The sequence below is a fragment of the Zalophus californianus genome, chromosome 4, assembly GCF_009762305.2.
Source record: "Zalophus californianus isolate mZalCal1 chromosome 4, mZalCal1.pri.v2, whole genome shotgun sequence".
In the NCBI taxonomy this organism is placed as follows: domain Eukaryota; kingdom Metazoa; phylum Chordata; class Mammalia; order Carnivora; family Otariidae; genus Zalophus; species Zalophus californianus.
In genome coordinates, this window is record NC_045598.1 from 123,353,575 (window position 1) to 123,370,067 (window position 16,493).

Sequence of the window (16,493 nt, forward strand, 5' to 3'; positions counted from 1 at the left end):
TTAATAAAATAATTCTTTAAAAAAAAATCACTTCAACAGTAACTGTACCTGTGACAACAGTAAGCATTTCCCTGACAGTTCTATATTTCTTTTTCTCAAGTAGAACATTTAGTTTAGTGCTTTCCCATTAATCAAATTATAGTGCTTAGGCTCAAGAATGAATCAAAGTCTGTGCTCAACTACGTTTTGGTAAATTTTTTTTTATGGATGGACTTCCTTTTTATTGAATGAGTTGATTATGATTAACAGAAACAAATTCAGTACATAAAATCTTGCTTTTCCTTTGATCTTTACTGTAAAATTTAGAGAATACTTCTTTGGAAAGTAGATTTTGGCACCTGGATACCATAAGCTTTTTTTTTCCTTTTTCTTTTTCTTTTTCTTTTTTAAGTAGGCTCCACACACCCAACATAGGGCTTGAATTCATGACCCTAAGAGTTGCATGCTATACTGACTGAGCCAGCCAGGTACCCGGATACCATAAACTTTTATATTGCATATTTAAGTGACAAATTCTCTGATAAAACATTGACATTTTGTATATTCAAGATGATACAGTTAAAAAAAAAAAGATGATACAGTTTTAATTGTAGTAGACTCTGTTTTGAACTTGGTAAATATTCCTTGTAGGCCAGAGGTGGGAAAAGGGGTGCTTTGATTTAATATTTTATAATACCGATTTGTTTCTGTTTTTTTCTCAGATTAATATTGTTGCCCCATAGGAGAGTTAATAGTGGCTATATTTTGTTCCAGTGCTGATAAAGAATTTTAGGAATTTAGTAAATGAACTATCTGTAATTTACTGGATTAATTACAGATCTTTTGGAGATATTTCTTTCATACCTATTATGATACCAAATTTAATGGTATTCCAATTATTTATTTTTCTTGAGCAGCAAATACATGATTAACAGCAGGAACGTATTTAGGTTAATATGAAATATCTTTTTTCAGTTTCAGGAAGTAACTTAAGTTGTTGAATTATCTTTCCTATTTACTTATAATTTTAAAATTTTGATGTGCAGTTTCTTAATTTAGAAATTTATATAGCACTCTAAGTACTGAGTGAAACTGACTTCACTGTTCCTTGGCAGAAAACTGAATTTATTGAAAGGTATTTCAATTCTTGGACATTACACAATCAATACTGATATTTTTTTTGTATTTGAAATAACATAAGGGAATAAAAAAGATTATAGGATATATAATAAAAGAACTAAGATATGAAAAGGCTGCTAGTGAAAAATTCCACTTGCGACTGAAAGTCTGGAATGTAATAATTTTATTATTTTCATTTTATTGTAAACAGACTAAAATCTGATCCCAAACAGAACTGCATATGGATTCCTTTGTTTGGCTTTCAGAACCTCTGTTCCTGGGTCCCCAGACCATCCTTTTTATAGAAAACTAGCACACATCTTGTGTTCTGGTCAACCCATATCACCATATATTTTGATCCTGTATGTTCTTTTCTTAACTGTGATCTCTTATTCAGTCGACAAGTAAATATTGAAGTTTACCAGTGAGCCACTAAAGATAAATAGCCATTTCTTTGTAGAACTCAATCTGCTTGACAGACACTTAATTTCTCTCAGTGAATTTTTATATTTTTCAGTGTTGGGGACCTGCGCATGTCTCTTGATGAATTTATTCTAAGTATTTTATATATGTACTTTTTAATTTTTAATTTTTTTAGTATTTTATATTCTTTAATGCTATTGTAAATGTAATTGTCATTTCATGTTTTTCAGTTGTTCATTGCTGGTTTATAGAATTTTGTGTCCTGTGACTTTTGTAAATTCACCTATTAGTTCTAGTAGTTCTAATAGAACATCCTTAGGATTTTCTGCCTAACAGTCACATTGTGTGTAAATAGAGACCATTTTCTTTCTTTTTGGTCTTTATGCTTCATTTTTGTATGTGATTTTATAGTGTGACTTAAATGTGAAATTAAGTGAAAACTCTAAAACCAAAATAAGGCTACATATCAACACAAAAGTTAATTTAGTGTGATGAGTGATGTTATTTTGTTGAAACTAAATCACAGCTCAAACAAGAATTAGTCCTAATTCTAAGACTTCTTAGAATCACGTTGTTGCTCTCATTTGGACCTAAACTGACACATATTATGGCTGTTCACCATTTTTCACTATTTGAATTTATTCTTAACTCTTCCATTTTATAGTACACTTTGAGATTACTTGATCTTTGGTTGGTACAGATGAATTGTTTTTGAATTATCAGACTGCATATACTTATTCAAACCTGAAATACTTCTTTATTCTGTAAATGCAAACTTGGGCAGTGGAATCTTTTAAAGCAGTTTTTTTTATTATAGTGTGGTCATGCAGAGGATCGAGAATGTTCGTCTCAGTTACATAGACATGCAAGTTTATTGAAAAGTTGGCTTCCCAAAACAGAGCTTCCAAAGCATAATCATCGTCCTTTCCCTTGATGATTTTTAAAATTTTGAATTTATTTTACAGTACAGAATTGGTTTGTTTCCTTTATATTCTTTGTCTTTTGCTTTCTTAATGCAAAATGATTGATCATGTTTTTGGGACAGCGCAGGTCAGAAGCTTATCTCAGTATTAAAGCACTTTAATGGATCTGGACAAATGTACAGGCTTTTGAACAGCTGGGGGTTTTATCCATCTGTTACTGCCCTTGTTCTATTCTCTAGTGTGAAATTTTCAGTCGTGTAAGCCAATCTGAGTAGATTGTATTCTTGGTAAGTAATTAATTTTCCTGAAGAATTGACTGTAGTATATATTTTAACTATAGTCATTCTTCGTATATAATTTTGTCTTTTTTGAAACATGCCTATCCCCCCTTTTTTTAATTTAAAAATGAAGTCTGATAATTTACTGGTTTTAACTTTAAATTTCAGAATTTAACACTTACCTCCATAAACAATAAAAAGAGAAGCTGGGCAGCCATTAAATTAATACCCTGTACAACGTCTATGTATTTCATATTTCTATAGCACTGTGATACTTAATATATTTGGGAGTTGTATTTTTCTAACTTTTTATCATGCTTTTTTAAAACTATATTGAATAATTTTCAGATTTACAGAAATGATGCAAAGATAATACAGGATGTTTCTGTATATCTAGTTTCTCCTAATATTGATATGTTGCATAATGCTAGTGTGTTTATCCAACTAAGAAATTAACATTGGTACAGTATTGTTAACTACAGACTTTTTTCCAGATTTCCCCACTTTTCCCACTAATGTCTTTTTCTGTTCGAGATTTGGAGAACCAGTTTTGCATTTAGTTTTTATGTCTCCTAAGTCTTCTCTAAGCTCTGACAGTTCTCTGTCTTGCCTTGTCTCTCACGGCTTTACCATTTTTGAAGACTGCTGGTCAGGTGTTTTATGAGGTGTCTTTCAGTGTTGGTTTGCCTAATGCTTTCTCATGATTAGACTGAGTTTATGGGAAGAATACTGCATAAGTGGTGTGTCCTTCTCATCTTACTATATGTAACTTACTACTCAGTGATATTAATTTTGATTACTTGGTTAAGGTTGTGTCTGCTAGGCTTCTCTAATGTAAATATCCCTTTTTTCTCTTTGCATACTCTGTTCTTAGAAGCAAGTCAGAATGTCCAGCCCCACACTTTAGAGGACGAAAAGCAAGCCCCCACCTCATGCAGGAAAGAAAATTAAAGAATTTGTGAAATTCTTTTTGTTGTTATTTAGTTGTTATTTATTTAGCTCTTGTATTTGTTCTTTTTCCTACTTCTAGAATATTAATTTTGTTTTAGATCTATCCTACAGTTCTCTTACTTTTTTCCTTTGTGATATCCAGCTCTCTTTTTCTTGCTTTGTAATTTGAGGTAATTCTGGGACTTAATATTCTACTCCTTAAATGAGGCAGTGACCGTTTTCCCCTTTTAATTCATCTACTGAAATTTTCAATTTGTAAGTCAGATTTTTAAGCTAGACAAAAGGTGTTTGTTGCATTTGGGTCTCAAGTGACTGCCTGCCTGCTTTCTCTCTTTCTCTTTCTTTCCTCCCCGCCCCCCCCCCCCCCAGGTAGTCACTGGCTCTTTCTGCAGTTCTCTTGTATTGTACTTATTATGTTCCTGGTGCTTATTCTCATTTTCTTTTTGGATGGTGTGTCTTCTCAGATACACAGTTGCTTTTTCCCTTGTGGCTTATGTAGTCTCAGGTCTGGTTACTGAGATATCACTAATAGTGATGAACCTACCAGTGATTAAAAGGGAATAAGTTATTTACTTGTAACGTTAAGGGCAAGCTGTTGGCCCTTCTGAGGACACTGAAGAAAATTTCGTTTTCCAGCTGTTTACTAGATAGGGAAGTCTTAGCTCATCCATTATGCTCAGTCAAAAAGACATGGGTTGGCAAGTAAACTTCTTCCTGGAGCTCATCTCCACAGGCCAAGTTCTGGATCTGGGCCTTGGTCTCCAATATCTGTTCAGCTCAAGGTGGGGAAGAATCCCTATACCAGAGATTCAAAAGCCCTCAAATCCCCAAATCTGCCTGGTCAAGGCCTAGCTCTATTAATGGAAAATGAGAGAGGGAGGGATCTCTCTGCCAGTTGTTTTTTGAATTGTCGGTGATTATTAAAAGTAAGAATTCTGTGAGTCACTTTGGAAAGTTTGTGTCCTTAAAGAGTGTGTGTTTAAAGTGCCTTCTGAACTATCACTAAAAACGTAGTCCTTTAGGTGTACTGGACCATGGCTCCTTTTGTATAATTCAGGTTTTCTTTCTCCCTGTGTTACTTCCCAACAACAGTAGTTTATGATGTCAGCTCTGTAATATGTATCTCATTTTAGAACAGCACAAGAAGTTATCACTGATAGCTCCATACTGTTTAGTCTCATATTTCTGGTGGTCTGTAGTTGATAGCATGCCCTAGATCTCTCATTATATTTAAATACTTAATACTAACAATGTCAGGCTCAGGTTTAGATCTTGTTAATGTAAATGTGGGTTCTGTTGTCTCAAAGCCAAGGTATTGACCATATTCAGGAAGACCTGAGTTTTGTGGGTAGACATTTACTATGCTGAGGATTTCCAAATTCGTATGCCCACCCTGGAGCTTTCCTCCTGTCTCCAGACTCACCAAACTGTCTGTCTTCTCATGGCTGTCTAATAAGCATCTGAAATCTAATATAACTCTCCTGTTTCTTTGGCTGCCCCCAGCCTTCTCTATGTACAGGTCACTACCCTTCCAGTTACGGAACTCATTCTTGATACTTTTCTTTCTCACTCCGCATCTAATCAGTTGATACATCAGTAAGTCAGTCTTGTTGATTCTGCTTTCAAAATGTCTCCCGAATCCAAGCTCTTCACTAGCTCTGCATCTTTGATCCCCATCTAAGGGCTATTATTATTGAACTGGATTAATACTGTGCTAGCCTTACTGGCCTTCCCGTTCTCACCTTTGCTCCTCTACACTCTGTTACCAGCAGAATAGCCTGTAAGAGATCCTTTTGTGACAAGTGAGACTAGACTGTTACTTTTTCATTCTTCTCTTGACACTGTTAGTATCAAAGTATTGATAACTTCAGAATACTCAGGAAATAGTCTCCCTTTTTCTAGTCTCTTGAATAGTTGGTGTTAAGTTTAGAATGATCAATTCTAGGACAATTAATTAAATGTACATCCAAAACCATGTGAGTCTGAGGGCTCTTGGCTGGCTCTTAATCTCAGGGTCTTGAGTTTGAGCCCCATGTTAGGTGTAGAGATTACATACATGCATTCATGCATGCATACATACATACATACCTACGTAACAGACAAAAACATGAGCCTGGTAGGTTTTTGTGTGGGGTAGATTTTTAATTGTTGATTTATGTTCTTTAGTTATTACAGGTCTCGTCGGGTTTTCTGTTTATTCTTGAGTTTGGTTTGGTAAATTGTATGTAGGCAAATTACATTTTTAGGGAGTTTTAAGGTTTTTAGTTTATTTTTGCATATTGGCATGAATAGTATTTTTACTTTTTAGTTGTATCAGTCTTCATGATATTAAATGCATCTTCTTTTTAAATCAGTCTTCCCAGAGATATTTCTGCTATTGTTAGGTTTTTTTCTCCCCAGACACTAGCTCTTCCCCCCAACACCAATTTTTATTTATTCTCTTTGGTTCTCTTTATTCTTGTTTTCTGTTTCATTATTTTCTTCTGCTATCTTATTTCATTCCTTCTACTTTTGGGGACTTATTACTCATTTCCTAACATATTGAGTTGGATGATGAGTTCATTATTTTTCAGCTTTTTTTTTTTCTTCCAGTTTTGCACATGTAAATTTCTAAGTGTTCGGTGGGGCTTAGACTAAGCATTTTCACTGTACTGATGTAAAAATTTTTGAATTTCCATTATGATCTTTTGGGAGACTTTTAGAAGTGTGTTTTTAGAATTTCCAAATGTGGGTACAGTGTTTTGTTGTTTATCTGTTTTGCTTCTAAAACTGATGTCAGAAGATGTGACGTTGCATGACATGGACTCTTTGGTATTTATTGAGATTTGCTTTCTAGTCTGACATATAGTCACCTTTTGTGGTGGTTCAGGGTGTACCCTATAATTGCCTCGGTTTTCTGTATCATGTATATTCAGTTTGTATTTTTACTAATATTTCTGATTTACCAGTTACTTAGAGAAATGTGTAAAATTCTTCGGCTATAATGAGAAGCCTGTCAAATTTTCTTTATAATTCTGACAACTTCTAATATATGTAAAGTTTTTTTAGTTTAATATTGTCACAGCTTATTTTAAAAATGTCTGTTATTTAGTATGTAGTGACCATTTTATCTCCCAACAATGGTTTTTGCCTTCAAATCAGTTTTGTCTGGTATTAATATAGTTGTGTCAGTCTTTATTTGGTTTGTGTTGTCTTTTCATTACTTTTAACTTTGTGTCCTTATGTTTTAGGTTGTTTTCTTGTAATCATGTACAACTGGACTTTTGAAGCATCTGAATTGTTATGTTTTCATTGATGAACATACATTTTTTTGATGCTTGATATAAATGTGTATTTCTGCTGTCTTATTTTATACTTCCTAATTAAATCTAGATCATTCAAGCCCCCCCACCCCCTACCCATCTGTTCTATTGGATTGATTTCTTTTTTATTTTCCTTTTTTTCTGTCCACTGAATTAGAAGTTACACATTACATACATAGATTTATTATAATACATGTGTAATTTATATATTTTAAATTTGATCCAGTTAAAAGTGTATAGTTGATTACTGTTCAAACTGAAATAGCATCTCTAACTTCTATTTAAATAATACATGATCCTCACTGATATAGCTGATCATCTCCCTTGAGTTAAACTTCTCTTTGTCTAACATATCCTTAAATAGTGCCTTTTTTTTCTTTTTTTTTTTTTTTTTGGTCTGTACTTCTGGGGCTCTTCGTGGAGTTGATGAATTTCTCTGGTTTTTTTATATCTGGCTAATTAAAGCAGGCTTCAGAATTTTTCATACAAATCTATTTGTTTCCTTCAGTTTAGAACAACTGAATTTTATGTTTAGGATGTTTTTTTAAGAGCTTAGGGCCTTTATAAAATTAGACTACAGCTTCCCGTTACCAGTTCTCTTTTTTCTTTTTTTTCTTTATGTTGTTGGATTTTTGTTTTTGTTTATCCTTTTGAAATGTGATTAATTAGCTAGCTTTGTGTCTGCTTTCATTTTGTTTTATTTAATTTCAGAGTCTCCCACTGATGTGTGTATAAAATTATTTGTAGCTATCATGTAGTAGGGCATTTATTTTATTAGCTTTCTGTATAAAATACTGTTCTTTAAGTTCTAGGAGTAAATTAAAATAAAAAAGAAAGGAATTTAGTAACAAAGAACTTAAAAGTTTTCTTCAGAATGTAAAATACAGTTTTCTGGTGCTGTCATAGGATGGGAAACTAATTTGACCATTTGCAAAGTTATTCATATTTATTATAGAACATGTATTACTCATGGAAAAATAAAGTGGGAGTAGTGAAAACGAAAAGAGAGAGTGAGTCTTATAATTTGTTTAAACACAGGTGGTTTTCAAAGTGTGTTCTCTGGACCAGCAGTGTCTGGATCACCTGTGAACTTGTTAGAAGTTCAAACTTACTAGGGGCACTTGGGTGGCTCAGTTGGTTAAGCATCTGCCTTCGGCTTGGGTCATGATCCCGGGGTCCTGGGATCCAGCTTCTCATCAGGCTCCCTGCTCAGTGGGGGGGGTGGGGGTCTGCTTCTCCCTCTCCCTCTGCCCTTCCCCCCCATTTGTACTCTCTCTCTCTCTCTCAAATAAATAAATAAAATCTTTAAAAAAAATGAAACAAGATGGTGCAAGCAAACTATATGATGCATTCACTTGATAGACATGCACAATGCTGGTCATCCCTTTTTCACAGACAGAAGTACTATAGATAAATATTTGGTTAATAAACTTCGTGAAAACACTCAGTTTAACTTTTTGTTCAAGGGATTTCCACTTTCTTAAAGGAATTAATAAGTAATCATGTTTCTTGTTAGAAAAAGTTACAATATGATGAATGTGAGAGTGTGATCTAGAGGAAGTTTGTGATTCATAGTATTTTTTAATTAACAATAGAATCTTAATGTAATGCAACTTGAATGCAATTTAATGCAACTCCTCCTTTCCTTCTAACTCTACCTAGCCAATAGTTTTCAAATTGCTTCAGAGGCCTTTTAGTCTATTTGATACCTCACCATTAAAAACTCACTGAAAGGCCAAAGAGACATTTCATATTCTCACCTTAAATAAAATCTCGTGGGAAAGTAGGGCTCTAGAGGGGGCCATACTCTCCTGAGATAAGTCTTTGTGTTTGGATTGCTTTATTTGAAAATGTTTTGTGGTAGTCATCCCTCTCTGGTGTGTACGGGTAGTAGTAAATCTTTTTTAATTACTCCAATTAGTATTTGAAGAAGTTTTTGTGAAGATGGTTTGCATTATAGTACAAATAATTTAAATTCTTAAATAATGATAGTATATTATTAAAATTCTTTGTGTTTTTCTTTCAGGAGAGAAATAGAAACAAACAATAACCATATGAAGATGTCCTGTTAGAATTACAACACTAATGATGTAGACTCTGGAAATGCCTAATAAGTCAAAGAAGACGTTATTAAAGCTTTTTTTCTGCTTAAGGTGACATCTTTGAACTCTAACACAGAATTGACTCTTCTTGTAATGGTTTTCATCAGCGCATCTGCCCTTATACTCTCACCAAACACACTTGAGAACTGTAACTTTGTCAAGCACTTTCTGTCCTGAAGCTTTTACCAGTATCTGCTGTCTTTTGTAATTATGCATCCTAGCTAAGGCACAGAAGACTGAATGAATGCAAGGATTCATTAACTCTTTGAATTTGTTAAATACTAACAGTTAACCATTAGAAGTGGTTCAATGATGTAAGAGTCACACTGCTTCAACTTTTTCTTTGTTGTAGTTTTTAAATTGTCAGTTTTTAGCTATTTGACAGATTAAAAGCAAAATAATCATGCCATATTTAGTCCTGGAGTTCAAGTCTAAATGTTTATGTGAAAAATTATTGTAGTAAACTTTTAATATGGCAAAGCAACCTTAAGCTCTATTTTAGCCAAATGAAACATAATCTGAAATTATATTAGAACATTTCCCTTGTCTTCAAACTGTTTGGTGTAACAGAATATTGATATGCAGCTTGGTGGATTTCACCAGTTAATGCACATTCTTCTTCCCTCCTTCCCCCAATAATATGTATACTGAAAAATGTGCATTTGTCTGAGGAATTATTTTGTTTGCTACCACTTAATGAATCTCAAAATTTTGAGTAAATGTACCTCAGTCTAATCAGACTTTTTATGACCTTTATAACTACATTTAAAACCCTTAATTCCTTTTCTGGGTGTTTGCGAGCCTGATTGCTATCATGAAGTAAAAATTTATTACTCTAGGTATTCACTAGCTAAATAAACATAGTTCTTGTTTAGCAAGCATATACTGTTCCTCAACTCTTTTCTCCAGCTTTTGCAGTGTCCTGGCATCCTTAAAATACTTTGAAAATATGGCCTTGATCCATGGATTAAATCAGTATCTAAGTGAATGTGTTGATGTTTTATTGATCAGATCTATATAAATGGGAATACAGCATATATCTGGGTATTCTTATAGTTATCTTTTTAACATCTTATTTTTTTTCATTAATTACATATCAACATTAATTTTGTAACTTGAAACAAATTGATTTTGTATAATTAAATGTGTCAAGCATCTGTATTAATTGATTTGATGGCATAAGGTTATGAAGATAATGTACTGCCCCTTATATTACTGTTCCAAAAGGAGAAAACTATGTAGAAAGATACATTAAGGGTGAAAATAGCAATATAGTAGATTTGAATACCTTGATGTTTTGCATTACTCCATTTATGTTTACATCATGTTTAGAAATGTTTTCATTTACTATGGTCTTTGGTCACTTCGATTCAAAAAATTTAGTGACAGATACTTCTTTGAGGCTTTCATTTATATAATTTTTTTGTACAATGTTTTCTTAAATGTACAAATACTGTATTCAAGTGGAAAAAAATACAGTATTTGTAGGTAATTGTAGCTACTTCACAGTTCTTTGGTAGTCCCAGTGTAGTTATATCAGTGTTTACTGAAGGGAACATCAAAATGTTAATGGTATATTACACTATAAAGACTTTCTTAAAGGAAAATTGCACCTATTTTACCTTTTTAAGAGTAAGCCATGAAATCTTGTAACATGTCTCTTAACTATTTATAGTGAAAATTGGCATTTGGGTATAGTCACCATAGCAATGTTCTACATCCCTAAGACTATATAGGTAGGACATGTCAAAGCTGACTGTTGTCACTCTGGAGGTCCTATTAGACAAAACTATAAAGGGGTGACCTTGTAGGACGGGTCTGAGTCCTCTCTGAGGTTCTCTTTTTCTTGGTGCTTTATTAGCAACTCTGAATATTTTTATAAAACTAGTTAAATTATAAGTGGATTCAAACTTGTTTAATTTACATTAGGTTTCTATGTAAGAAGTGTCACTCACTCAGCAAGCAGGCTGATTGCAATAGCCGACTCTGATGTCAGATGTAGTTGAGTAGTCTGCTCATGGTGAGGAGTACATCCCAGTGCCTTTAACCTGGATTTCTAATATTAAGTGAAATGGGTGCAGCATTCCTTTGGGAAAAACAAAACAAAAACAAAAAAACTTTTATCTTTTCAAAATTGGTAATTTTTTTCTCATTTAAGTTTTCTTCAGAGCACCTACCTTCTCTTCCTCTTTGGTCTGTCAGTGTATGGCAAAAAGTTTCTCTAAGTGAAATTATTACAGATTGTCTCAATAGCACAACTAACTAAATATTTCTTAACTGTAGGGACCAAAAGGGAGAGAACCTGGGCTCTACAGCAGGAGACACATCATCAAATGTTGGAATAATCACAAATTAAGACATTGGCCCAGTAAACTTCTTAATATTTTTCCAAGATCTGGTTTGAATGTTTCTTTTTAAAGTTATCTTATGTGGGTATTTTATTTTGAAAGGTATTATAGTTTGTATATTTAACAGTAAGGGGGAAAATGTAACCAAAATTAGTATTCTTTCTCTATACGTATTGGTACTTGAAGATTCCTTTCAGAAGAAACCCCAGCCTTTTCCTAATTTCAATACTTAATTCCTCATTTTAACTCGAGTGATCTTTCTAATTCAAAAGCTGTGTTCTTTTTGAATACCATGCATGGGGGTTAAGCTGATGTTAAAACAGTTTGCAATAAAAAAAGAATCAGCTTAAGTCATTTAATCATTTCAAGTGCATTCTGCATCCTATAAAAATAAGTTTGAAAAATTTAAGAGAATTGTGTTTTCATTAAGTTTTGCATATCTTTTGTTATGCCATGTAAATTCCCTTTTTCGTATGATTAAAGAAAGGTTATGATAAAATGATTAGCTCATTTACATTCACTTGTAGCAATTACATGAGAATTTGAATTTTGTCGTGTTTGGGTTTGTTCATTCCTGTGAATGATGGTACAGTTAGGTGAGATTTTCTGTTATGGTACCCAAACTCACCATTTGGTCCTCTTTAATCTTTGAGGGTTTCAATAAAAATTGTTCACTCATATCTGTGTTTTTTTCATTTTATCTTCAAAAATATGTATTGCCTGCCAGAAAACACAACATTTTTGTCTGTCCTATTACGGATTTCCTGATTGACGTTTCTCTCAAGTACAAATAGATTGTATCGCTTGTTTTAGTTGGCCATTTAAATTAAGTGGGCGAATTAAAGAGAGGGAGCATAACAGTTTATCCTAATCTTTATCCGCTCCAGTGAGCTTATTGAATTACATGCTCTTAATACTAAACTTAGAGCAAACGAGAAAGAGGCCTATTTGTTTTCATGTAACAGGAGGAAGTGGTGGTACCAGCTGTCTAATAACCCTAATCCCCCATTTTTGGTACCAAGGAATGCTTTTCTAACAGTCTGTATGTTATCCTTTGGGATAGATAGAGCTTACGTAGATCGTGATGAATCTGGCTGGTGCATTGATTATTGGCTGGGCTCTAAGGCACTTGTTCTGATGAAGCAAACCAGAGTTTAGTTTTGTGCTGTCAAAACTTTCCAGATGCATACAGCATTGTTGGTATGTGATCGGGGCACAGTTTAACAGAATCACCCCAGGTGTCCCACACTGGCCTCATCAGAAACCACCTTTTTACTGGTCATTTCCTAAAGGGAGGGTTTGCATCTCATCAGCATATTTATATTTGAGGCTACGCATTTGTTGTTGGGACCCTAATTCTTACCTGCCTGGCTTTATCTTGCTTAGTGATACTAGGTTTAGTAAGTCTAGTTTAGGAACTAAAATATTCTTGCAGTCAGAAGTTAACATACCAACCCAAGGCTTTCTAATTACAGTATTTCAAATTGCGTAATCTTGAGGTGTATTCTTTTCTCATTCCTCTTGGTGTACTCGTGACAAGTAGAACTATATATCACCTACACATGGTAGTAGCAGTTTAAATAGTTTATTTATAAATACTGCACTAAGTTCGGAATTTGTCTACTCTCTAATTTGAGTTACCTGTACAGCATTGGGACTAAATGTAAATGAAACACTATTTTTGTAAAACTTAGAATGCAAGGAAGATACAAGTGTGAAATTTGTAACACTGATGGGTTCCTCATCCCTTCTGCCACCCCACTTGCCCGTCAAAAGAACACCCTTGCATAGAACACACCTAAGGATGTATATATTTGAATGTCATTTAAAAACATTATTGGCTCTATCTGACATGTCTGTAATCAGAATGGAATTACCATATAGGGGAAGATCTTAGAATTGAAACTTGAAAGACCAGACTTCGAGTTACTTCTAAATGGTAGGTTGACACTGAGCAAATTTCCTTTGTTTTAGTGCACTTACCAAGAGATTGGTGTAGAATGCATCCAAGGTTCTTTGCTGTTCTCAAGTTTCATAATTTATGATTTTTTAAGAATTTATTTATTTGAGACAGCACAAGGAAAGGCAGAGGGAGAAGCAGACTCCCCGCTGAGCAGGGAACCTGATGTGGGGCTTGATCTCAGGACCCTGAGATCATGACCTGAGCCAAAGGCAGATGCTTAACCGACTGAGCCACCCAGGTGCCCCTATAATATATGATTTAAATAGCTTTGTACGCTATGACTTATTCTAGCAATGGTGAATATTAGGTCTTTTGAAAATAAGTTCGGAAACCAATATAATTTTTAATAGTCATCCTTTATTTTCAGAATATAAGTAATGAATACCCCAAATTAGACTTTATTCATTGTATTTGATGGGAATATGCTTCCCTTCAGTGAATTTTGAAGTTCAGTGGTACAAAATCCCCACGTTTTCCATAGTATTGATAAAAAGAGACAAGAGAATGTGTTCCAAAGAAATCCAAGGTTGGTTTTTTTTTTTTTCCCATTATACTACCATTTTACATTATCCTTACGCATTTTTTTTAAGTACACTATTTTTTTAGAATAGTTTTACAGAAAGGTTGGGAAGACAGTGCAGAGCTCCTGTCTACCTTGTGCCCAGCTTTCCCTTTTAACATCTTATTACATTAGTATGGTACGTTTTTTTACAATTAATAAACCAATTTTGATGACACATTATCATACTTTTTTGAGATTTTAAAGTTTTACCTAATGTCCATTTTCTAGTCCAGGATGCCATCGAGGATAGCACATTACTTTTAGTTCCATGTCTTCATAGGTTCCCTCTTGGCTGTGGTGGTTTCTCAGACTTGTTTTTGATGATCTTGACAATACTGGTCAGATATTTTGTAGACTGCCTCTCTAATTTTATCTTGTGATTTTCTTAGGATTAGACTGAGGTTATGAGTTTTGGGAAGGGGAATAACCCATAGGGAAATTGCCATTTCCATCACATATCGAAGATGCATAGCCCAACATATCCTGTTGATGTTGACCTTAGTCACCTGGCCGAGGTAGTGTTAGGTTTCTCCGTTGTAAAGTCATTCTTTCCCTCCTTGCCGTACTGTGCTTCTAAAGAATCACAGTCTACACTTCAGTGGGCAGTTGTGTTCCCCCTTATCCTTGTAATTTTGAAGAGCAATATAAGAGTATATTTTATTACTACTTGGCCTCATCCCAGCAGGCTGTGTCAATACGTTTTCCTTTTTGCTTGTATCATTTTAGAACTCTTTTTCCACTTTCTCCTTTTTTCAACAAAACAGTTGTATATTGGAGGAATTCTAATGGAGACTCAAACCTACTCCCTGAGTTCTAAATTTGTGTATGGAATGATGATTTTTAACAAAGGGATTGAAGATGTATTAAATAAATCTTAATAAAGGAGATTTAGATGATGGCAAAATATCTTGATTTTATGTGTATAAGTAAGAACAGATGGTCAAATCTGAACAAATTCAGATTTGGCTGGGTTGAAAGCCCTGAGTTAGGAGCTAAACAGGTTACAGTGGTTCTTTCCATTAAAAAGAGAGGGTGATTTAAACAGCTTGGCATATGTCTTTTGATGGAATTCTTTTGAAATAACTTCTGAGGCTGCTGCATAATATTCTGGCAAAGAGCGTGGACTTTGGAGGCCTACAGACCTGTCCTTGAATCCTGGGTCCACTAAACTAGATCCAAGCCTAGATTTCATCAATTAAAAAATTAAAAATAAAAGAATGAAAATAGACCCTTTCCCAGGAGGATTAAATGAGGTAACATTCAGAAAGTGCTTAGCACAATCCCTGGACCTGTGGCAAACCTTCAAATGTTGACTGTTCTATTCTCTTTTATTTAGAATTTAGAGATTTAGGAGAATTTAGAATTTATTGATTGCCATTGAAGATTTCTCAGGGTAATCTTCACTACTTACATGCAGTTTAGAGATTGTAGAAAACTGATTACTTTAAATTCATGTTTTATTATTGAGATCCTGAGAACAGTCACTTCCTGAATAAAGCTTAAATTATCATTTATCTTTGTTTTGCCAACTTTTGGTTTCCAGAGTTTTAGCTGACTGTCAGCCATGCTTTTTCTAAATAAGTAAAATGTAACAACATAAAATTAGTTTATCTGGCTAGAGCAGAGCAGATGGCAGAACCAAAGGCAAATTAGACCAAAAGGAAAGCAAATATGGGGGACTAGCATAAGAAAACCTATAAACAATAGAAGAAAATTGAAGCCAAAGATGAAAATTAGGTCCTGAGAAGAATTTTTTTGCTTTGTTACAAACACTCCTTGATATTGATACCATTTAAGTGTATTAGTATCGATGACAAGGCTAAAACAATTTAGTAATGAGTTTGTTGCCCTTTATTCAAGGGAAAATAATCCACGGATTGGGCAGTACTGTGCCTTCGAAGCAGTGGAACATGCTTCCTGAAGGATTTTGGGCCGGTGCCAGTTTTACAGAATGCAATAAGAGGCAACAGGGAAACAGGTCATGACTGGTTAGCAGGGTATGGTGAGCTAGCTAAGGCTGAGTTGGAGGACTGTGATTGGTGTGTGTTCGGTTTCCTTGACAGGTGTTTCAGGTATAAGTGCAGACTGACTTGGGTTCAGTTTCCCGATGGCCTGGCCTCTGGGGCAGCCTTCATTTTGTGGGTGCCAATATACAAATTAACTCTATCATTAGTAAATAGTAAGAGCTTCATCATGAATAGTTAACAATTCAGAATGAAAACACTAATGTGGTTGTGTTACTTCTGTGTTTCATCAGTGATACTGTGCAATTGAGAAGCAAGAGGTATTTGACATGCACTTTTAACCCTCTTGTACGTATTTGAAAGAAAGAGATCTTAAGGTAAAATGTTTACAAATACAACTTCAACATAATATCGTTGCATGCTAATATTGAAGCTATGATCTCCAACTAAGATACTAAGTGGATTGTTTCTGCTTGGGCTTGCTGTATGAACTGACTTGCATTCCTCTGGGAAGCACCCGGTGCTGCTTGGAGCGCACTTGGTTCGCGCATCTCGTAGCTATTCTGTATTTTGTCCATG

General features: G+C 34.3%; 1 protein-coding gene across 7 annotated transcripts in view; it reads left to right on the plus strand.

Annotated features, from left to right (window-relative positions):
* YTHDF3 (YTH N6-methyladenosine RNA binding protein 3) overlaps positions 1 to 12,103 on the plus strand; it is a 39,781-nt gene extending 27,678 nt beyond the window's left edge. For all 7 annotated transcript variants that reach the window (XM_035727122.1, XM_027604207.2, XM_027604201.2 and 4 more), the window contains one exon: positions 9,002 to 12,103. In XM_035727122.1, coding sequence (XP_035583015.1) covers positions 9,002 to 9,025 — 24 coding nt within the window. In that variant the 3' untranslated portion in view covers positions 9,026 to 12,103. The remainder of the gene's footprint in view (positions 1 to 9,001) is intronic.
* Positions 12,104 to 16,493: the final 4,390 nt, after the last annotated feature.